The sequence below is a fragment of the Salvelinus fontinalis genome, chromosome 32 (genome assembly GCF_029448725.1).
Source record: "Salvelinus fontinalis isolate EN_2023a chromosome 32, ASM2944872v1, whole genome shotgun sequence".
In the NCBI taxonomy this organism is placed as follows: Eukaryota; Metazoa; Chordata; class Actinopteri; order Salmoniformes; family Salmonidae; genus Salvelinus; species Salvelinus fontinalis.
Window position 1 is genome coordinate 45,876,192 of NC_074696.1, and position 24,504 is coordinate 45,900,695.

The 24,504-nt window shown below is 47.8% G+C and overlaps 1 protein-coding gene across 1 annotated transcript; it reads left to right on the forward strand.

The window, feature by feature from the left end:
• The first annotated feature begins 5,423 nt into the window (after positions 1-5,423).
• LOC129831474 (piggyBac transposable element-derived protein 4-like) lies at positions 5,424-9,648 on the forward strand. The gene is made up of 2 exons (XM_055894881.1): positions 5,424-7,387; positions 7,843-9,648. Exons 1-2 carry the CDS (start codon positions 6,436-6,438, stop codon positions 8,868-8,870), a joined length of 1,980 nt encoding a protein of 659 aa, XP_055750856.1. The 5' UTR covers positions 5,424-6,435; the 3' UTR covers positions 8,871-9,648.
• The last annotated feature ends 14,856 nt before the right edge of the window (positions 9,649-24,504 follow it).

Sequence of the window (24,504 nt, forward strand, 5' to 3'; positions counted from 1 at the left end):
GCGGGACCTCTAGAACCAGACAGTCCAGAGAACGGGTCTGAAAATTGCTGGAGCTCCAAATAATACGTGACCTAAATTAGGTCTGAAGAACTGCTTTATATACAAAAAGTAGCCAATGCTGGGCGATGTGTACGAACTTTGTCCCAAGTGATAAAATACAGTGCTGAGCTATAGACTGAGTCAAAAGGTTTTAAAATGGAGGCTTCAGCATACATGTAGATTATCTCACCGTAATCAAGTACTGGGAGAAGCATTGCTCGAACAATCTTCTTTCTACTTTCCAAAGTGAGGCAAGAATTATTTCTATAAGAGAAACCAATCTTAATTCTCTTTTTTTTTGTCCGTTTTTAATGTGTGTTTTAAAATATTTTATCGTCAAACCAAATACCCATGTATTTATAATGGGGAACTTGCTCAATTTGGGCTTTCTTTAATCTGCAAATACACAGGTCCTCAGGGTCAATATTATGAGACAAAGAGAACACAATAAATGTGGCTTTATTTGCATTGAGCACTAGTTTAAGATCAGTAAGCAATTTATGAATTGAGTCAAAACCATGTTGAAGGTCGTGAATGGCCTGCTGTACTGAGGGAGGCACAGAAGTAAATAATGTATCATCCGCGTAGAGATGACTGTTACAGGTTTTGACAGAGACCAATATTATTCATGACTGGAACGAATTACAAAAATCGCTGAAGCTGGAGACTTATATTTCCCTCATTAACTTTAAACATCAGCACTCTGAGCAGCTAACCGATCGCTGCAGCTGTAGATAGCCCATCTGTAAATAGCCCACCCAATCTACCTACCTCATCCCCATATTATTATTATTTACTTTTCTGCTCTTTTGCACACTAGTATTTCTACTTGCACATCACCATCTGCTCATCTATCACCCCAGTGTTAATCTGTTAAATTGTAATTACTTCGCTACTATGGCCTATTTTATGCCTTACCTCCTCACACCATTTGCACACACTGTATATAGACTTTATATATTTTTTCTATTGTGTTATTGACTGTACGCTTGTTTATTCCATGTGTAACTCTGTGTTGTTGTTTGTGTTGCACTGCTTTGCTTTATCTTGCCCAGGTCGCAGTTGTAAATGAGAACTTGTTCTCAACTAGCTTACATGGTTAAATAAAGGTGAAAAAAATATATATAAAAAATGAAATGTATATAAACAGAGAAAGAGAACAGCGCGCAAAATCGACACCTGCGGCATACCTTTCATATTGTTGAGAAACATACATTTGATACCATAAGTAAGCACACATTGTGTTCTGTCCATTAAATAGTTATTGAACCAATTGCAAGATGCCTGATCTAGTCCTATCTCAGACTTTTGAACAAGTAAGAAATGGCCAACTGTATCAAGCGCCTTCGACAGGTCAATAAATAAGGAAACACAACAAGTGTTATGTTCTAAACAAGATAACACATCATCTAAGACGGGTGGAGCAGTTGAAACAGTGCTATGTCCAGGTATAAAACCAGATTGGTTCTCATTAAGAATAGAATGAGAAGTTAAACAACTACTAAGGTGAGAGTTGGCCAGGGTCTCAAACTTTGGCAACAAAATAGCTTGGAAATTGGATAATAGTTATCCATGTCAGAAGGATCTCCGCCTTTGTGTAGGGGAGGACTTGTGCCATTTTCCAGATCTTAGGGATAACCCAATAAACAAGTGTTGAGTGAAAAATATTGGTTTATGATTCTGCAATGAGTGGGGCAGAAAGCAAAAAGGGATCAAGTGAGGCCGCCCCAGTGGATTTTTAAGGTACTGATTACTGATTACTGGGATCAGTGTTTTCAGAAGCTATTTTATTAAACATGTTTTAGACCTTGTTTATGGAAAACTGTTTATAACTGTATTTCATGGTTGCAACTTGCTGAAAATTGTCCACAGTGTTCTTTTCATCTCGACTACCCAGTACTGCAAACATTTTTACTTACAAAGTGCATCAAACATGTTTTAAACCTTGTTTATGGAAAACTGTTTATAACTGTATTTCATGGTTGCAACTTGCTGAAAATTGCCCACAGTTTTCCTATCATCTTTACTACCCAGAACTGCACACATTTTTACTTACAAAGTGCATCAAACATGATTTAGACCTTGCTTATGGAAAACTGTTTATAACTGTATTTCATGGTTGCAACTTGCTGAAAATTGCCCACAGTTTTCCTATCATCTTTACTACCCAGAACTGCACACATTTTTACTTACAATGTTCATCAAACATGATTTAGGCCTTGTTTATGGAAAACTGTTTATAACTGTATTTCATGGTTGCAACTTGCTGAAAGTTGTCCACATTGTTCCTATCATCTCGCCTTCCCAGAACTGCACGCATTTTTAATTGCAAAGTGCATCATACACGTTTTAGACCTTGTTTATAGAAAACTGTTTATAACTGTATTTCATGGTTGCAACTTGCTGAAAATTGTCCACAGTGTTCCTGTCATCTCAACTAACCAGTACTGCACACATTTGTACTTACAAAGTGCATCAAAAATGTTTTAAACCTTGTTTATGGAAACCCATTAATAACTGTATTTCACGGTTGTGTAGCAGTGTGATGTTGTTCCCCTAGATTACGCACCAAATTGCACACAAGGACCAATTCAAATAGGCCAGGTCAAGAGGGGATGTTAATAATTTGATAATAATAATAATAATTCAGTGTAATTTTTTATTTAATTACAGCTGCATAGCTAATGTTTTTATTTGGTGTACAAACACTTTTTCATACCAATAATGTACATACATGTGATTGTAAAAGTTTTGTATATTTTGATTTGGCCCATCGCGGGTTATCTGTATTTCCAATACCCCTTTATCGTTCTCTTTTGCTTGACCTTCGGCTAGCAAGGTGCCCGAGAGCTGTGACTGCGCCAAGGGTAACATGTGTGTTGTCTCTTCGTGTGCAGGGCAAATAAAAAGATTTCAACGAGCAGACCGTCAGTTGTGGCAGCGTCCTAATTAAAATTACACAACGCAGAACGAACCACGCTACAGTTGCAACTTGCTGAAAATTGTCCACAGTGTTGCTATCACCTCGACTACTGCACACATTTGTACTTACAAAGTGCATCAAACACGTTTTAGACCTTGTTTATGGAAAACTGTTTATAACCGTATTTCATGTTTGCAACTTGCTGAAAATTGTCCACAGTGTTCTTTTCATCTCGACTACACAGTACTGCACACATTTTTACTTAAAGAGTGCATCAAACATGTGTTAGACCTAGTTGAAAATTGCTGAAAATTGTCCACAGTGTTCCTATCATCTCGAATACACGGTACTTCACACATTTTTACTTTCAAACATGTGTTCCTATTGTCTCGAATACACGGTACAGACATTGTTTGTGGAAAACTGTTTCTAACTGTATTTCATGGTTGCAACTTGCTGAAAATTGTCCACAGTGTTCCTATCACCTTGACGACCCAGTTCTGCACACATTTTTACTTACAAAGTGCATCAAACATGTTTTAGACTTTGTTTATGGAAAAATGTTTATAACTGTATTTCATGGTTGCAACTTGCTGAAAATTGTCCACAGTGTTGCTATCACCTCGACTACCCAGTACTGCACACATTTTTCCTTAGAGTGCATCAAACATGTTTTAGACCTTGTTTATGGAAAAATGTTTATAACTGTATTTCATGGTTGCAGCTTGCTGAAAATTGTCCACAGTGTTCCTATCATCTTTACTACCCAGAACTGCACTCATGTTTAATTACAAAGTGCATCAAACATGTTTTAAACCTTGTTTATGGAAAACCGTTAATAACTGTATTTCACAGTTGCAACTTGCTGTAAATTGTCGACAGTTTTCCTATCATCTCGACTACCCAGTACTGCACACATTTTTACTTTCAAACATGATTTAGACCTTGTTTATTGAAAACTGATTATCACTGTATTTCATGGTTGCAACTTGCTGAAATGGTCCACAGCGTTCCTCTTATCTGGACTACCCAGTACTGCACACATTTTTACTTACAAAGTGCATCAAACACGTTTTAGACCTTGTTTATAGAAAACTGTTTGTAACTGTATTTCATGGTTGCAACTTGCTGAAAATTGTCCACAGTGTTCCTATCATCTCGACTGACCAGTACTGCACACATGTTCACTTACAAAGTTCATCAAACATGTTTTAGACCTTGTTTTTTTTAAACTGTTAATAACTGTATTTCATGGTTGCAAACTGCTGAAAATTGGCCACGGTGTTCCTATCATCTCGACTGACCAGTACTGCATACATGTTCACTTACAAAGTTCATCAAACATGTTTTAGACCTTGTTTTTTTTTTAAACTGTTAATAACTGTATTTCATGGTTGCAAACTGCTGAAAATTGTCCACAGTGTTCCTATCATCTCGACTACCCAGTACTGCACACATTTTTACTTACAGAGTGCATCAAACATGATTTAGACCTTGTTTATGGAAAAACGTTTATAACTGTATTTCATGGTTGCAGCTTGCTGAAAATTGTCCACAGTGTTCCTATCATCTCGACTACCCAGTACTACACACATTTTTACTTACACAGTTCATCAAACATGATTTAGACCTTGTTTATAGAAAACTGTTTGTAACTGTATTTCATGGTTGCAACTTGCTGAAAATTGTCCGCAGTGTTCGTATCATCTCAACTAACCAGTGCTGCACACATGTTTACTTACAAAGTTCATCAAACATGATTTAGAACTGTTTTTTTAAGAACTGTTATTAATTGTATTTCATGGTTGCAACTTGCTAAAAATTGTCCACAGTGTTCCTATCATCTCGACTACCCAGTATTACACATCTTTTTACTTTCAAACATGATTTAGGCCTTGTTTATGGAAAAGTGTTTATAACTGTATTTCATCGTTGCAACTTGCTGAAAATTGTCCACAGTGTTCCTATCATCTCGACTAACCAGTACTGAACACATTTGTACTTACACAGGGCATCAAACACGTTTTAGACCTTGTTTATGGAAAACTGTTTATAACCGTATTTCATGTTTGCAACTTGCTGAAAATTGTCCACAGTGTTCTTTTCATCTCGACTACACAGTACTGCACACATTTTTACATAACCCTCCCGTTGTCTCGGCGGGTCAGAGCGACCCCGGGCAGTTCCGAGTTGATTGCCCGTGTCTGTGTGTGGGTCGGAGTGACCCCGGCAGCGTTAGCAAGGTGTATGTTGTAACCCTCCTGCCCCTGTGTGTGCGGGGTCATAGTGACGTCAGAGGGGTCAGAGTGACCCCGGCGGCGTTAGCAAGGTGTATGTTGTAACCCTCCTGCCCCTGCCCCTGTGTGGGCGGGGTCATAGTGACGTCAGAGGGGTCAGAGTGACCCTCGGCAGCGTTACCTGTCGCTTCCCCCGTGTCTGTGTGGGTCACCGTGACCCCGGCAGGCCGGGGTCACGGTGACCCAACACCACCACCTGCTGGATACTAGTAAAAGGTCCTGCCCCAAAATTGACATTCTCAACATTCCGGGCAAGGGCCTGTGTCGAATACGGCGTGTCTGCCCCCAAACGGGCCCTTGGGCCCCGTGTGAGTTTGGATATCGAATCTAAAAACGCCCCCTACAAACTACTTTCCCTTGGTTGTGGAAATTGTGCCTTTCGGGTATGGCTGTTGTTAGACAACCTTCCCCTTGCCTCGGCGGGACAGAGTGACCACCGGCCAGCGTTACGAGTCGATTCCCAGTGTCTGTGTGGGTTAGAGAGACCCCGGCAGCGTGTAGCAAGGTGTATGTTGTAACCCTCCTACCCCTGTCTGGGCCGGGTCACAGTGACCCGAGCCCTGTTGTAAGCCCTGCGTTATGAGTTGTTCCCCTCTGTTCCGGGGGCCTGGGGTCAGAGAGACCCCGGCGGCGTTAGCAAGGTGTATGTTGTAAACCCTCCCCTCCTACCCCTGTCTGAGCCGGGTCGGAGTGACCCGGGGCCTGCGTTAGGAGTTGTTCCCCTCTGTCTGGGCCGGGTCGGAGTGACCCCGGCAGGGACCAGTTGTCCCCACCAACTCTGTGCACGACCTCGGTGCTATCACGCGGTTAGTCCTGCCGAGCGTCCCGGATGGGACCCAAGGGGCCAAGGGGCCGAAGGGGCGAAGGGCCGAAGGGCCGAAGGAGCAGGCAGGGCCGACCACGCGCCTCGTCCATTCGCGTGCCTCGTCCCATTCACGTGGCCACCGTAAGCAGGGCGTAGAGAGGCTACTAATATTGTCAGGAAGAAGAAGAAGAAGAAGAAGAAGAGGACGACGACGAGGACGACGACGAGGAGGAATACGACCCCGCCGAGCGTGAGCCCTCCGCCTACGACAGTAAGCAGGGCGTAGAGAGCCTACTAATATTGTCAGGAAGAAGAAGAAGAAGAACAACAACAACAAGAACAAGAACAACAACAACAACAAGAAGAACAAGATGAGGACGATGATGAGGACGACGACGAGGACGACGGCGACGAGGAATACGACCCCGTCGAGCGTGTTGCCTCCGCCTACGACGCCTCGCAGTCCCGGTTTCAGCGCGGCTCAGGTCCTGGAACAGATATCCTCCAGCGTCGACCAAGAAGACGAAGAAGACTACTGCGATTCCGAAGAGGAGGACGTTTCGGAAGATGAAGACGGTGAGGAATACAACCCCGAGCGCGACGCGGACGACTACGGAGACGACTCGGCCTCGCGGTCGAGCTCCTCTTCGGAGGAAGATCCGGAGGAAGAGCCGGAGGAAGAGCCGGAGGGAGACGCGGCCGCTGCCCGAGAGCGAGACAGAGAGCCAGACAGAGCCAGAGAGCCAGAGCGAGAAAGGGAGACGTTGCTGTCGAAAAACGGCAAAATCAAATGGTCCTCCGCGGCCTATCGCGGCCCGGACCGACCCCGCGCCATCCGCCAGCCCTGCCCCGCCGTGACGCCGGGCCCCACGGCCTACGCCGCGTCGCGAGCGCTCGACATCGAGTCCGCCTTCCGGCTGTTTGTCACACCGGCGATAGAAAGGATCATCGTGGACATGACCAATCTGCAGGGGGTGAGAAAATACGGCGACGGCTGGCGACCCATGGACTCCACCGACCTGCGCGCCTACGTAGGGCTGCTGATCCTAGCCGGCGTCTACAGGTCCCGAGGCGAGGCCGCGGCCAGCCTGTGGGACGCCGAGAGCGGCAGGACCGTGTTCCGCGCCACCATGCCGCTCAAGGCGTTTCACAAGTACTCGAGGCTGCTGCGATTCGACGACCGCCAGTCGAGACCCGCGAGACTCGCCACCGACAGACTGGCGGCCGTGAGAGAGGTGTGGGACCTGTGGGAGGAGCGGCTGCAGGCCCTCTACAACCCGGGGCCCGAAGTGACGGTGGACGAACAACTGGTCCCGTTCAGAGGTACCGTCTATGCATCTGTGTACGTACGCGTAGCGTAGAGAGCACGGGCAGTCTATGTATCTGTGTTTGTACGCGTGGCGTAGAGAGCACGGGCAGTCTATGTATCTGTGCATAGAGAGCGGTAGCAGTCAATGTATCTGCGTATGTACGCGTGGCGTAGAGAGCACGGGCAGTCTATGTATCTGTGCATAGAGAGCGGTAGCAGTCAATGTATCTGTGTATGTACGTGTAGTAGCACGGGCAGCGGTAGCAATCGGCAGTAGTAGCAATGGGCAGCAGTAGCAATGGGCAGTGGCACGGGCGGCGGCGGCGGCGGCTGCGTGTAACGTAAACGCAGTGCGCCCCGATGGTGAGCCTGTAACGATGACGCTGCTGCTAATCTCCTGCTAATCTCCTCTCCCTCTCCTCTCCCTCTCCTCTCCCTCTCCTCTTCCTCCCCTCTCCCTCGCCTCAAGGACGCTGTCCTTTCCGACAGTACATTCCCAGCAAGCCGGCCAAATACGGCATCAAGTCGTGGGTGGCCTGCGACGCCAAGTCCAGCTACGCTTGGAAGATGCAAGTGTACACCGGCAAGGCGGCCGGCGGATACCCCGAGAAGAACCAGGGCGCGCGCGTCGTCCTCGATCTGACCGAGGGACTGCCGGCCGGTCACAACGTCACGTGTGACAATTTCTTCACCTCCTACGAACTCGGGCAGCGGCTCCTCGAGAGGAACCTCACCATGGTGGGCACGGTGCGAAAGAACAAGCCCGAGCTCCCTCCCGCGCTGCTCCAGTCCAAGGGCAGACAGGTCTCGTCCTCCAGGTTCGCCTTCACGCCCACCGCCACTCTAGTGTCCTACCTGGCAAAGAGAAATAAGAACGTGCTGCTTCTGAGCACGCGGCACGCGGAGCCCGACGTCAGCGATCGCCGAGACCGGAAGCCGGCCCTCATCCTAGACTACAACTGCAACAAGGGCGGCGTGGACAACCTAGACAAGGTGGTCGGGACCTACAGCTGCAGACGGATGACCGCCCGCTGGCCCCTGGTCATCTTCCACAACATCCTCGACGTGTCCTCCTACAACGCCTTTGTCATATGGCGAGAGATCAACCCCGACTGGATGCCCGGGAAGCGGAACAAGAGGAGGGTGTTCCTGGAGCAGCTCGGAAAGGCGCTCGTGAAGCCCTTGATCCAAAGAAGGCAGCGTCTCCCCCGCACCGAAGCCGCGTCCGCACTTGTCAAAGTCATCCGGGGCGAGCGTGTATCCGCCGAGGCTCGTCCGCAGGCCCGCGAGCGAGCCGCCGGCCCGGCCGCCGCCGCCGCCCCGGCCGCACCGCTGGGGGCGAGTAAGAGGAAGAGGTGTCAGGTCTGCCCACCCAAGAAGGACGCCAAGACACACACAGCGTGCTGCAGGTGTAAGAAATACATCTGCAAAGGCTGTTCACACCCATACTGTCACACTTGTGCCCACTGGGCCTTTAGCCAAGACGGGACAGAGTGACCCGGGGGGGGACACTGTGTGCTAGGCATAATAGAAGGACAACGGGAGGGTTATGTAACAACAACCATACCCAAAAGGCACAATATCCACAACCAAGGGAAGGTAGTGCAGGAGGGGGGGGCGTTTTTAGAATCAATACCCAAACTCACACGGGGCCCAAGGGCAGTACGGGGGACAGCCTGTCACTTCGCACACAGGGCCCTTGGCCGTAATGTTGAATCTGTGAGTGTCCACCACAACCTCTCAGTTATCCAAAACTTTATGTTGTATCCTGTCTGTGGAATTTGGAGGCTGTGACAATAGATCCAGCTTTCAGTAGTGTAGCAAACCACGTATCAGTTATCCAACACTTGATGTTCTAGCCAACGCACTAATACAGGGAAGTACTTATAAGTCAGTTTGGGTTGTTACAAGAGTTTGCATTTATCAACACTGGGGAAGAGGTATCAGCTATAACAAGTAGGACTATTATGGGTAACCTGTTCATCTTCGTTGCAACAATCCACTTGTCTCTATGTATGCATCTGTACGAAAAGCACAGTGTAATCAGTGATGGACCTGTGCTTGAAGAAGACTACCTGGGTGTGGATGGGGGACTTGACCTTGACGGAGAATATCGTGGTATGGATGGGGGACCTGAGTTCTGAATCTGACACTGCTCCGAGAAAGTATGGGGGAGATGTAATTATCCTAACAGTTGAAATGTTATATTGTATTCATTTGGTACTATGGTGATGTGGACCTCTTTTATCAATAAAGTACAGTTGGTAACACTTGACAGTTGCTTGTCTGAGCATACTTTATTTTTTACTTGCATTCAACAGCATTATAAACTATAACAAGGCTACCCAAGCCCTCACAGTGAGCAAGCCTGGAAGCCTTCTAGGCTCCTGCGGCTTCTGTCAAGCTCTGTGTGTTTGATGAGGCTTTCCTTAGGCCCGCCCTATCATGACTCAGTCAGCAAGCATGGAAGCCTTATAGGCTCCTGTGGCTTCTGTTAAGCTTTGTGTGATTGATGACGCTTTCCTTAGGCCCGCCCTATTATGACTCAGTCAGCAAGCATGGAAGCCTTATAGGCTCCTGTGGCTTCTGTTAAGCTCTGTGTGATTGATGACGCTTTCCTTAGGCCCGCCCTATTATGACTCAGTCTGCAGAACTGTGGGTCTTTGACAATAGGGGCCAAAGCGATATATTAATGACCATACTGACGTCTCTCAGGAAGCAGAACAGAGTGTATAATGGCACATGGGAAATCAGAGTCTTTCTATACACTCAGATATTGTAATACAGCAAAGGAGAATGACAGTAGCGACGACTCGGACATTGACTTTGTTAGTGGCAGCACATGCAGAGAGCTGCAGTTCAACCCTGTTACAGTTGAAGATGCCCAGCTGCTGTGCACTAGGCTGAAGGTGCAGTGCAAGAAGAGGTCTCTCAGTCATACTGCGTCTGGTGTGTTAGGTGCTCCGTGTAAGAATGTGAAAATAAAAGGTGACGGAAATTGTTTCTTCAGAGCGGTCAGTGAAGCACTGTGTGGTACAGAGGAGTACCATGAGCCAATTCGAAATGCGGTGGTGCAGCAGCTACAGAGCAAACAACATATGTATAGGACCATCCTGAGAGTGTGTTACCGTTCAGTGTCAGAGTACATTACGGAGTCCAACATGAATTGTTTAGGTAGTTGGGCGACCGAAGTGGAGATTCAAGCAGCTGCAGACATGTTGGGGGTAAGCATATATACATACTATACCAACCGTTGGATTGAATACAGATCTAATGGTTTAGAGGTGTCTAAGCAGGGCATATATTTGGAGAATAGTCGGAACCATTACGAGACAGTCGTTTGTGTCAAGAGGCCTCAGACTCAGTCTTGTTACGGTTACTGCCAGGGTTATGAGATTGGGAACAGCCATATACCACAAGCAGTTAGGTCCTCAGGCTCCAAATCATCTGATTCCGAAAGCAGTTCGGGAGCGGACATGGCAGGTGACTACGAGGATTGGATGTGTGATGATTATCAGGACAATTGTCAAGAGGACTATACCCATAACCGAGATACTCCCGGTGCTGACATGGAGGATACCAGAGACCAAGAGGCTGAAACCAGTCCCCGTTCAACCGATAGTCTTGTGGACTACGACATTTACGATTCCGAGGAGTCAGACTACGAGGTCCACACCCAAGACGTCGACAGTGAACAGCTCTACAGTGAACAGGTTGACGACGAAGAGGTGGTCTACTGTGAAGAGGTCTATGGTGAAGAGGTTGACACCGGCGCTGTCGTGGAATGTGAAGAAGTCGATGATGACGAGGTGGTGGACTGTGACGACGTGTACGATGAAGAGGTTTACGACGACGAGGTGGTGGACTGTGAAGACGTGTACGATGAAGAGGTTGACGATGGCGAGGTGGTGGACAGCAACGAAGGCTACAGCGAAGAGGGTGGCGAGGTACAGGTTTACTGTGAAGATGGTCACGACTCGATTCCAGCTGTGGAAGATTCGAGAAAGCAACATTCGATGGAAAGCATGCTTAGTTGGTCTATACTGAACACATCATGGCATTCCTTCCTAGAATGGCTGGGGGAGCGCTGGTGGGGATCAGTCTCTAAAGAGCAGATTATCACATTCATGGATACATCTAACAGTCGCAAAGGGGACATTGTCGTCGCAGCACACTTCGGTGGCATGCAAGGAGGAGTGTGTTCGATTATGGTGAAGACACAGGATTCAGTCATGACCTTTACTGTTGTTATTAGTCGAGGCAGGTACATCTGTACCGATATGGTACAAGGTCTATTTTCAACTCCTATTGACATTATGAAAGTTCTGGTGCGTAAACTGGGAGAAGGACACTTGCTACGTAGACCCAGGTGGATGGCTCATAACCCCAAATACTTTGCTATGACACAAATTGTGGACGAGCTGCGTTATATTGTAAAGCTGATAAAAGGCTCATGGTGGGGAGCTGCATTCCTCAGTTTGGAAATGTCCCCACCACATGGTAAAGTGATAGAGCTTCTACGAATGAGGACAAACAAGCACACCAACCCAGCTGCCGCAATCCATTATATGAATGAGGACAGTTTGGGATACCTGTTTGATATTGTAACTGCCAAGGGAAAGAGATTCAAGGTGACGTTTGATAACTTGGGGTTTACGATTGGGACAGGTGTACACTTTCCATATATCACATCTATTCTTTCCCGCATCTGCTGCCTTGAAGATGCAACCTTTGTTGCCCGACCAAAGAACCACATCTTTGGGGATGAAGGCCTGGAACGTCACCCAGGTGTCACAGATGCCAGACACAATGTCTAGAGTAGGAAAGATATAGGTGGAGAGCATATGTAATCACTGTCATATCGCTTGGTAAATGTGCCATTACAAAGTGCTTGTGGTGTATTATTCAATGTCCATATCCTTCTGTGAATAAAGACAATAATATCCTGAGCAAGAATACCAGGTCACATTTATTTACAGAGTACATAACATTTACATACATCCATACCAAAAGTAGGACATAGTGGCAGCTCAAAAATGAATAAAATGGGTTCAGTGTAGTTAGATCTCAACACATTGCAACCTAGTCATCTCCATCATCATAATCTCCATCCGCATCAGCTCCATCCTCATCATCGGCCATATACTTGAGCGAAAGAGACATAACCACATTACCAACAAGTCATACACACAAGCAAAAGTGTCATCACAGTATACACTACCATATCTACCATTTCATCTTCTGCATTGTTCAACTGGGGAAGAGGAGGTAATGCTAGGTGAGGTTGAGGCCGGTTGACGACTTCTGGGGGCAACAGTGGAGGAGCTTGTTCCAAGACAAGGTTCCTAGGTCCCTCATCGTCAGACGATAGTATGTAATCACTCTCCTGAATGTGTATTAAAGACATGGGAAATGTATCACTTATACATGGTATACTTTACAACAGTGAATGAAAGGACATCAAACCGAGTACCTACAGAACGGGTCAGGATTATGGTAGATACCTGTGGAATAGAGACGAGTGTTAGAATCAGTACAAGTTAAATGCCTGTGATGAGTATGGTCTATGAAAGAGGTGTCTATAGAGTATGATATAACATGCGTCTCTCCTACCAGGCTCAGCTCGCTATTGTCAGTTTCTATACCACTCTCCTCTGACATGATTAGAGGTCGGAAATGCACAATTGCCTGAGGTAAGGAGATATAGGTCCATGATTAGCTGTTAAATGCGACAGTTGCAGTAGGTGTCACAGTTAAACACCTTTTCATGAGTGGGTTAAGTTACGGGTTAGGTGTGGTTGTACAGAGGTGAAAGCTGTTCGTAAGGCTGCATGTGATCATAATCATGATGAGCAACTAGCCACGTCTCTAGCAACAACAGTTAGAAAACATAAGGCCCTTTCCTGGGGTTGGTGAGAGTGTGCGGCTTTGGGGTATGGTTCCACTTTTCCTACTATTTACAATGGCTGAATCACAAGAACTATGATACCAATTACATACACATAGCAAAATAGGTAAGTGGTTGGAAGATGGCCTATATGGGGAGAAGACAATTCGACTCACTCCGTGTCGCTAAGCAAAGGAAATATGGCAACTGGCCTCTATTGAACAGATCCTGGCTTCCACTGGTAGAATGGCTGGGTGAGAGGTGGTGGGGCTCCGTCTCTAAAGAGCAGCTAATGTCATCCCTAAATAGACCCGAAGTTACTGTAGGAGCTATTGCCATCACGGCCTACTTTGGTGACATGCAGGGAGGAGTGTGTTCCTGTATGGTGAAGAGCACTGACAATACTCTCATCCCATTTGATATACACGTCACCCAAGGCTATTACAAATGCACTGAGTTCCTAGACTGGGACAGAGGTGACCCTGTTCAGCTAATAACCGATGTGCTTAAAGCAGTCCCAAGCGGTTACTTGATGGCTAGACCAAGAGACATACCTGATGAACAGAACAATTGGTCTGGCAAATGTGTAGTGGAAGGGATGCGTGAAATGATACAGCTACTAGAGGGTGCATGGTGGGGACATTCGACGGGCAGTTCCCCAATGTCATCAAATCACATTGATGTTATACAGGACCTAAAAAAGATGGAAGATGAATACCCCAAGCCAGCTGCAGCGATCTGTTACATGGATGAAGAGGAATATGGATACCTCTTCGAAATTGTAACAGCAAAAGGACAACCATACAAGGTCACGTTTGATAAGTCTGGGTTTGTGCTTGATACAGATATACACTTTAACTCAATGACAAGTTTGCTGGACCATATGACAACGGTTGTAAAGGTTTCCTTTGTACCAAGACCCCTTTCTACAACACAGGACCTGTGCATGAGCAAGATGGATGTAACAGGAGGGAGAAGGAGGGGACCAGTGGAGACAAGTGGAGGCCTACCCAGTCTCAAACGTTCCATACAGACTAGCCCGTATGACCAGAGGTATAGGCCATGACCATTGTATTACTGTACATCTCAAGTAATATTTGTGACAGTATATGTGTCAATGTAATATACATTACATATCATTGTTTTGACATGCAATCAATAAAGTGTATCACCAGTCATGTCAGAGCCTTGTTCTTTTTATTCACATACATTACAAAGAGCAGTACCGTTGCAACTACACATGTTTCACAAAGTCATTATAGCTGGGCTATCCACCCGGTACTGCTTCATCCAACCGTGTCTGTGCTATCCAAAAGGGCTCCATTCATGCCACAATGCCTTGGTTATTCATCCTTGGCCTGTTACTCAACCACTTGCGTGCATCCAACCTTGTCTCTAAATCCACACATTATCTATTCATCCAAGCTAAGGTGTTTAGCTACTCATCTACCACTCATCATACAGTGGCTGTTGTGTCCACACAGGCTTACTTTCTCCAGCCCTGTCTTGTGTATCTCCCCACCACCTGGGCAAGTCTCTACTTGTTTATCCAGCCCTTGGGCACTCGTCCAACTGTTTCTGTCCTGTCCACACAGGCTTACTTTCTCCAGCCCTGTCTTGTGTATCTTCCCACCACCTGGGCAAGTCTCTACTTGTTTATCCAGCCCTGGGCACTCATCCAACCTTATCTCTAAATCCACACATTATCCATTCATCCAAGCTAGGGTGTTTAGCTACTCGTCTACCACTCATCTTTAGGTGGCTGTTGTGTCCACACAGGCTTACTTTCTCCAGCCCTGTCTTGTGTATCTCCCCACCACCTGGGCAAGTCTCTACTTGTTTATCCAGACCTTGGGCACTCGTCCAACTGTTTCTGTGCTGTCCACACAGGCTTACTTTCTCCATCCCTGTCTGTTTATCTTCCCGTCACCTAGGCAACAGCTCTACTTGTTTATCCAGCCCTGGGCACTCATCCAACCTTGTCTGTGATGTCCACACAGGCTCATCCAACCTTGTCTGTGCTGTCCACACATGCTCATCCAACCTTGTCTGTGCTGTCCACACAGGCTTACTTTCTCCATCCCTGTCTGTTTATCTTCCCGTCACCTGGGCACTCATCCAACCTTGTCTATGCTGTCCACACAGCCTCATCCAACCCTGTCTATGCTGTACACACAGGCTTACTTTCTCCAGCCCTGTCTGTTTATCTTCCCTTCACCTAGGCAACGGCTCTATTTGTTTATCCAGCTCTGGGCACTCGTCCAACTGTTTCTGTGCTGTCCACACAGGCTTACTTTCTCCATCCCTGTCTGTTTATCTTTCCATCACCTGGGCACTCATCCAACCTTGTCTGTGATGTCCACACAGGCTCATCCAACCTTGTCTGTGCTGTCCACACATGCTCATCCAACCTTGTCTGTGCTGTCCACACAAGCTTACTTTCTCCATCCCTGTCTGTTTATCTTCCCGTCACCTGGGCACTCATCCAACCTTGTCTATGCTGTCCACACAGCCTCATCCAACCCTGTCTATGCTGTACACACAGGCTTACTTTCTCCAGCCCTGTCTGTTTATCTTCCCTTCACCTAGGCAACGGCTCTATTTGTTTATCCAGCTCTGGGCACTCGTCCAACTGTTTCTGTGCTGTCCAACTCTCTGTGTTTACCCAACCGAGCATTACAGGGAGGCAGTTAAATAGCAAGGTCTGTTCTTAGGATCTGTTAACAGTTTGCCTCTCTCAGCACTGGGGAAGAAATATCAAGTGTGCATTCGAAATGACTGGGATGGAAGTGACCTATGGAAACTGGCCTCTATTGGACAGATCATGGCTTTCATTTGTAGAGTCACTGGGTGACCACTGGTGGGGTTCCGTATCTGAGGAACAAATGATATCTTTCCTCAATAGACCCGAGGTGAAGGTGGGAGCTTTTGCCATAGCGGACTACCGTGGAGCGGAGCCCGGAGGAGTGTGTTCATGTATGATGAAGACAGGGGATTGTGACATTATCTCATTCGCCATATATGTCACTGGAGGCCGTTACAAATGCACCGACTTCCTAGAGTGGGAATACAGTCAACCAGCAAAAATTATAGAAGACATGATTGCAAATTACCCAGGAGGGTACCTGATGGCTAGACCTAGAGCCATACCTGGTGGTCAAAGCAAGGGGACTTGCATACGTGTAGTGGAAGAGATGCATACTATGATACAGTTACTAAAGAGTGCATGGTGGGGACTGTCTCTTGGGCAGTCGCCAAATGGTAGGTCCCCAGGGTCAAGTGAGCACACTGCCTTGTTAAACAGTCTAAAGAGTATGCAAAGTGAAAACTTCAACCCTGCTGCTGCAGTATGTTACATGGATGAACATCGCTCTGGATACCTCTTTGACATTGTAACAGGGAAAGGAAAGGTATACAAAATCATGTTCCATGGGTCTGGCTTTCGATGTGGGACCAATCTACACTTCTACACCATAGGAGAGTTGATTGACTACATGAGAGGGGCTAGGAATGTAACTTTTGTGCCACGACCTTCCCCCTAATGTGAGGGGAGACAATGACAAGGATGGAGTAGGATCGAAGGACACAAGAGGGTTCGATATTCTCAGCACAAGGCTATGGATATGAATAGTGAACTCTTTTCATAACATACTCTGTAAGATATTATACAATGTTACAGCTAGAGTGTACTTTTTCTTGAAATGAATAAACCAAATCAATGGTGTCTTTTGCCTTTATTCAATATATTTGTGAAACATTACTGTATAACATAGTCCTCCTGCACATATCACGCAATTGTTGTTAACCCATACATGTTGCCCCATAGTAAAAGTTATACCAATCCCTTAAAGACATATGGTTATTCAACATAAACTTCAACTGGGTTCTCCTGATCAACACCTCGGTGCTTAACTGTGTGACAGTAGAAAGACTGTCAATGTCTTCTTCCTCACATCCCTCTGCAAGCCTCAGCCCATGGATGAGTTTGGTGTATATGTCCCAGAGTGTTGTTCCATAGAGTATGGTGATTGAGAGATGCCCAGTGATTTCACCTATGTTTTCAGAGGGGCTCTGGATCAAGACTTTGATGTGAGGCCTATTTTCGTCTACAATGGCAATGTTGTCCGCGTACTCGCTCATGGTCTGGTACAGTGCGGAGACGTATTTCATCACAGCATATGGGATGACAATACCCCCACCATACATGTGTCTAGGAGGGAAAGATGTACAGTCGAGGTCTTGGAAGGCTCGCGGGGTTGCCATTGCCATCTCCTGAGTGACTCTGTGGAGAATTCCAAGGTCGTCGAGGGAGACAGATCGCCAAAGAGCTAGGACATTTCTGAGAGCATCATAGTCCTTGTCAGTGCCGAGTTGATGGGAAGGTACGCACACGTAGCTGTCTGCACACTGGGGGAAAGAAAAGGATGCTATTCCACTGGGTCCCCTGGTAATGCTGACAAAGCCTTTCGCCGAACACAGGCCGCATATGAATTGAAACTCCCCTCGGGGAGAAGCGACCAGAACGTCTAAAGCTCCTTTCGCTCTGTCCGAGGCCCAGAGACTTTTTGACATCATGAAGGCTAAGACATTGATGAGAGCCTGCCTGTTGTCGTCATCATAGACAGATAGGGTTCGATTGAAAGGCACTGTGTCCGTGCCAGCTATCTTGATACAGGAGCCACCGTTAATGTCAACGTTCCACTGGGATGAAAGTTTAGATGGATCATTAGTCAGGATCCTTGTCTTGTTGTCATTGAGGACAGTGAACTTGACTGGTATTTTGTCCAAGGTGCCTTGCTTGTATGCGGTAACTGTCATGTTGTCAATGACGAACAGAGTGCTGCAGTCTCCAAAGGGTATGAGCCCTTGCAAGTCAATCTTGAACATGGTAGGCTGATGTGCTTCACTGACCTTGTTCATTGTATGGGTGAACACATACTCCTTCTGACTGAAAGACATCTTTACCCGTGCTTGGGATGCTAAAGGTATACTATCACCGGTCTGTACTCAATGCATGTATACGAAATGGTATATACAGTGCTTTTCGTCTCGATCACGAGAGCCACCGTCTTTCATTGACACACCGTCCTATCCTTCTCTTCTTGTCTTCACCGTAGACACGCTGGATAAGCCTGTGACCGGGGATATTGTTGGTGAACAGGTCCTTGTAGAAGTTTTTACAACCGGTGCAATGATACGTAACCACCCTGCAGTCAGAGGGAGGACGTCTCCTCTTTCCGAGCGTGGCCCGGACAGGGGTGATCCATTTTTTCTCCTTAAAGGTCTCGATCCAGGTTCTCATGACTTTTGCGTCGGCGCAACAGTACGGCATGATGCAAAGAACAGATTCTGGGTACATAACGGGCCCAGAGCTGAACGCGTCAGGGGTCTGTATCTGCAACATGAGTACAGTCTGATACAGAAGGCCTGCCAGGTCAACTAGAGTCCTCTCGCACAGCTCGCTTCTCACTATGGAAAGCCTACCAGTAGTAGAGTAGGTGATCCCAGCGTCTTGCAACATGACAATCGGCAACGAAAGCAAGATGGAGGCGTCAGAGCAAGAGTCGTTGTCGACAAGGGACAGTATGCCTTCCGATATGGCTTCCGTGAGCCTTTTCCCGAGCGAGGCGCTTAGGTTCCTGTAGACATCACGGGGCTGTAGGGACATGTCCTTGGTGATCACATTGCTGCAGACCTCGAGTTTCTCACCGGGCAGACGCGCCACAGTTTCCCTGTTGATCCTTAGGTGCTCCAACTCACTACTACCGCAGACGGGTATCATGTGTTCAGGGCAGTTGTTCATTACCGCGTTGAAAGCCGTGGTTGCCCTCTTCAACCTCTGTCTGACTGAGGAGATTGAGGTGAGCAAGTGCTCTTTGCAATCATCCAGGCTGTGGGAGCCAAGGGCAGAACTGTACATGTAGCGGGGTAAGCAGTAGTCTATAATGCAGTGAGCTAAAAGCTTTCCAGAGCGGTTCACCAAGATAGAGTCAGCATAGTGAGCTATCAGCACCCTGGAGTTGGCGAAACATTTGTTGAAAGGCTGGTAGGGGTGTGAAATGATCTCTGTGTAAGACGAGGAATCGATTGGCGTTAGGGTTCTGGGGGCCGGGGTGTGATGCTCCTCCGTGTTGTCATCTCTAACGGGTTTGGACCCGTGTTCATTATCACCGTCAGACACCACGCTTGTGTCGGAACGCTTGGCCTCGCATATGAGCGATCCACCGAACATGGCCGTGATACACCCTGTGTTAGCCTGGAGGTTCAAGGGGTATCTGTAGAAGGCTGCTTCGCAAGGGTTACACTTGTGATACTCGGGGCATTCGACTGGCTTGACAGAGAGTCCTGTAATGTGCTGTAGCCACGTCTTCACAGTTTCTAGGTAGGTCGTTTTAACACTGGAGTTGGCTACCTGCAAGCGATCCAGTGTTTGTTGACTAAAGTGCTTGTTCTTTGATGATTTGATGAGACTGCTCCAAGGAAAGAACCCTGCTGCCATCTTGGACGCGATGAGTTGCGATGCTTTGCACGCTAACAGGTCTCTGAGGATGGCTTCCTTGCGCGAGAACATGTGGTTCATGCAGTATTTCCAGTCCTTGTACAGCGTTCTCACTGTGATGGTGTCGCTCGACGCAGACTCGTAGCCCTGTACGGGAACCAGTGTCGTAGAGACCGCAGAGAACCCAGAGTCCAGCTTCAACGTTATAACATCGTCCACTCGGTAAGAGGTGAGGAAGGAGCTAGCTCGATGTAAGTCTAACCACTGCCCGTGATCGTCCAGGATCGGTTCCCTCTCCAGGTATAAGATTACATCTCCAGCCTTGAGCTGGTGCCAGGGAGAGGTTGAAAAGCAGGACAACACGTCAGTCTCCAGTTTGACACAGTCTCCCCTCATGACGCAGGATATGAAGGTGTCCGTCACGGCAGAATCACAAGGGGAGCGCATACTTTTGAAGGCCGACAGCCCCCTGACCTTTACGGAGATCGAAGACAGATCACCCTTGTCGTCTAGGTTGTGACTGAGAGCCACGTAGGTCTTCTTAGCTACGTGACAGTAGACCGAGCAACTGTTTTCATACTCCAGCTTGACTCTCCTGTCTTTAACGAAGGGCCCTGTGACATCCGCAACTTCTTCGGACCCAGGGACTCTTGCCACAAAGACGGGATATCCTTCCTTGGTGAATGTTCCTTTCGGGTCTCTGGCTACATTTCGGTGTGTGTTACCTCTGCCTATCACGTACATCCTCTCGAGAGTGTCCTCAACCAAGGCAGTGTGCACGTAGTCCAGAAAGGCAGGCACCTGGGAGCCAGCCCTCTTAAACATGTCACCCACAGCCTTCCGGCCATCACAGGCAAAGCTCTCGAGGAGTTTGATGTCAGTGTCCCCGGACCGGGGCGTATCTGTTCTGTGCACGACTACATCAGACACGTCCCTTTCGGGGATGTCCCGGGGACCGTATCCGACTGAGACCATGACACTGTCAGTGTCTCCGTAGACAACAGGGCAGCTGTGCTGGTAGAACGTAGACACACAGTTGTTTACAACGGCAATCTGTTGCCTGCCGTGGCCAGATATGAGAGGCCCGCAGGGACGAGGAGCCGTTCCGTAGAAGGAGTTGGCTAGGACTTTACACTCTCCCTCCTGTAGCTTGTAGTAGACCCGCTCGGCCTCGCTGATGTCAGGGTTCTTGAGTTTCCTCTTGAACTCAGCTCGCTGGTTGAGATAGTACTCTACCGAGGAAGAGAATATGCCCGGGGCACGGATGAAGCAGCCTTGGGTCTGGTCGTACTTGAGAATGAGCGATGCGTACTGAAACCCCTCAGCCTCCCAGTTGTAACACACCCAACCCGATAGATCGTGGGGAAAGTCAACGGGAGGCCAGGGGATGGTGGTCTCAGGTGAGATGTTGAGAGCGCACATGATCGAGGGGTACATACTGGAGAAGTCAAAGGACAGCTCCAGACCCATGCCGGGCCCCGAGTAGTGTAGGCCAGTGAGTGGGTCACACACAGATCCTCCCTTCCACATGTCACTGTCACCATTGTCTGAGGCGAGATTAGGATCCCATCGCAGTCGGCTGTTCAGTTCCATGCCCAGGGGTCCCGCTTTCACTCTGAGGGTATCGAGTGTAAACTTGAGCTGGGGGATCTGAACCGAGTGAATGCTCTGCACAAAGCCGCAAAAGTTATCCCCTCTCCCGTGTACCACCACGTCTATATTGAGAGTGGCCCTACATCGATGAAACAGAGTTGATACTGGGTTGAGAACTTTAGCCAGCCTGGCGCACAGCTGTGAGTCGACCAAGTTGTAGACGAGCACGGCAAATAGACTCCTACCTCCGAGTCTGATCATCTCGTCCATGCTAGAGTAACCCACGTCCGCTAGCTTGCAAAGCTTTCTGGTGTCCTTTGGAACCTTTCTGTGTAGCTTCCTGACCTTGGAGATGACAAAGGGTGCCACGTCGTTCAACTTCATGCTGGTACACGCAAACTTTATATCTCTGGTCCCCGCCATCCTGTACAGATCTATGATGTTCATACCGCAGCTGTTCATCTTGAAGTGGCCCAGCTTGGCCTTGTCTTTGTTGAACGTTTGGATGTGCACAGATATCAGTTGGAGCTTGTACTCGGTCAAGGTTCCGTTGAGCAACACAGAGCCTACGCTCTTCAGCATCTCCTTGTACATATCAAGGTAACGTACGTTTTCAAACTGGAAGAACGGTACCATGTCATGGGCCAGGGCCTTGGTGACAAAGAGGCCGTACCAGGCTCGCAATAGCGAGGCTCCTCGTTCCTGGGTAACGGCGTCTCGGAACTTGGTGTAATTCGATTGAGTGTAAAAATGCACACGCTGCTCGATCACTCTCACATCGAATTCGGCGTTGAACACGTACAGCAGTTCTATGCCGTACTTGTACAGCAGTTGGATCATCTTCTCCAGGACTGCGAGTTCTCCGGAGCACGGGTAAAACATAATCCTTCTGACATCGTCTATACCGGCACCCCTGGCTAGTTCGTGGTCAGCCTCTGGTTGGTGGTTGTGTGTTACCTTACATTTGTTATAGACAACTATCAGCTTCTTCCTGTGGTGGTCAGGTGAAGTCTTGGGTATGTGGGAGTTGAGGATCACGAGAGAGATGCAGGTTATCTCGTGCTGCTGACCTGGCATGTCAGGAGATAGAGTAGGGATAGAGACGTGCTTACTATGTTTTGGCAATTGTGACCTGCCAGTGTCTAGCATGTGAACCAGCTTAGTCCTGTACTCTGTCATGCCCTCGACCGTACGCTCAGTGCAGTAGGGGAACCTGTAGGCGAATGAGTCGCATCTTAGGGACATGTCTCGGTATGATTTGTCAAACACGGTCTCAATGTCCAGACACGCTGCCTTGTAGAAATAGGCCACGTGTTTACTGTCAAAGAGCTTAGTCTCAGCCTCAGACAGGTCGTGATCATAGATGAGTTCGGATACTGAGAGCACCTGGTTCAGCTTGTTTGCAGACATGAAATAGACCCTACCGAACATGACATTGGAGCACAAGGCAGGCGTGTTACCGTCTCGAGCAATGTAGTAGCCCTTGTCGGGGCAAAAGTCTCCGAAAGTGAGTGCTCCCCTTACAGATTCTACATACCTTTTGGCCAAGGATATACATTTAAGCGGGAAAACGAGAGCATTTACTTTCCGCTTAATGTCATCATGGAGAACGTGGACGTTCACTGGCTCAGCAGCAAAGTGTTTAGACCAATTTCTACCAACCAGCTCCCAGGTCTCTTCCTCGCCATCCTGATCGCGACCCAAGTCTAGGTCATAACCCACAACAGGAGCTATACCAGTAACTTTGAAGTGTACCGTAGTGTAGATTTTGATATCTCGAGCCTGCACCACCAACCCTCTGCATAACAGCGCCTCCTCCTGTCTGTTAAAGAGGACAGACTTGATCATCACCCCTACCAGATTAGGTTCAAGGTCAGGGTTTACAACTCTACGCTCGGGGTAGATGTCAGGAAAGTAATCCACGAAAGGCACGGCTTTGTTCATGATTGTTACTCAAGAGACCTAGGGGACTTTATTTTACAGAGTGTAGTCACATATTTTCGTAGAACTACTGTTCAGTGACAACCTGAAACCCTTTGTATGGTATCAAGCATCCAACTGATGCTAAGATATCAAATGTTGAACTAAGGAGCATATGGAGAGCAAAGGATGAAAGATCTTAATCGAAACCAAGTACAGACCTACACAACCAGGGCTGAATTATCCGTTCAGGGCTGAATTACCCATTTGTGACCAAGTCTGAGGTACCCGACCACGGCTGGCTCATCACAACAGAGCTGAGTTATCCATTTGCGACCAAGTCTGAGGTGCCCGATCACGGCTGGCTCATCACAACAGAGCTGAGTTATCCATTTGCGACCAAGTCTGAGGTACCCGACCACGGCTGGCTCATCACAACAGAGCTGAGTTATCCATTTGCGACCAAGTCTGAGGTACCCGACCACGGCTGGCTCATCACAACAGAGCTGAGTTATCCATTTGCGACCAAGTCTGAGGTGCCCGACCACGGCTGGCTCATCCGAGCAGAGCTGAGTTATCCATTTGTGACCAAGTCTGAGGGGCCCGACCACGGCTGGCTCATCCGAGCAGAGCTGAGTTATCCATTTGAGACTAAGTCTGAGGTGCCCGACCACGGCTGGCTCATCCGAGCAGAGCTGAATTATCCATTTGTGACTAAGTCTGAGGTGCCCGACCACGGCTGGCTCATCCGAGCAGAGCTGAATTATCCATTTGTGACTAAGTCTGAGGTGCCCGACCACGGCTGGCTCATCCGAGCAGAGCTGAATTATCTGTCTCCAGTCACATGCTCATCTATCCGAACACGGCTGACTTATCCAAATACGAGACACTGACTTCTCTGTTCAGAGCTGAAGTGTCCGATCCAGTCACGTGCTCATGTATCCGAACACGGCTGACTTATCCAAATACGAGACACTGACTTCTCTGTTCAGAGCTGAAGTGTCCGGTTCAGTCACGAGCTCATCTATCCAAACACGGCTGACTTATCTAACTCAGACAAACTGACTTCACTGTTCAGAGCTGAAGTACCCTGTCAAGGACATGAGGTTTAGTGTAACATGTATGCCAAGGAGTTAGGAAGTAGGCTCTAGGGCTCTCAATTGTGTTAGACCAGAGAAGACAACACTATCAAAGCATGGCCACTAAGAAAAATACAACGGTGTCAACCTATT

Excerpts from the sequence above, each read along its gene's own strand:
- LOC129831474 (XM_055894881.1), top strand. The coding sequence starts at position 6,436 with ATGAGGACGATGATGAGGACGACGACGAGGACGACGGCGACGAGGAAT. Across the intron at positions 7,388-7,842 it reads ACAACTGGTCCCGTTCAGAG|GACGCTGTCCTTTCCGACAG; the intron begins GTACCGTCTATG and ends CCTCGCCTCAAG.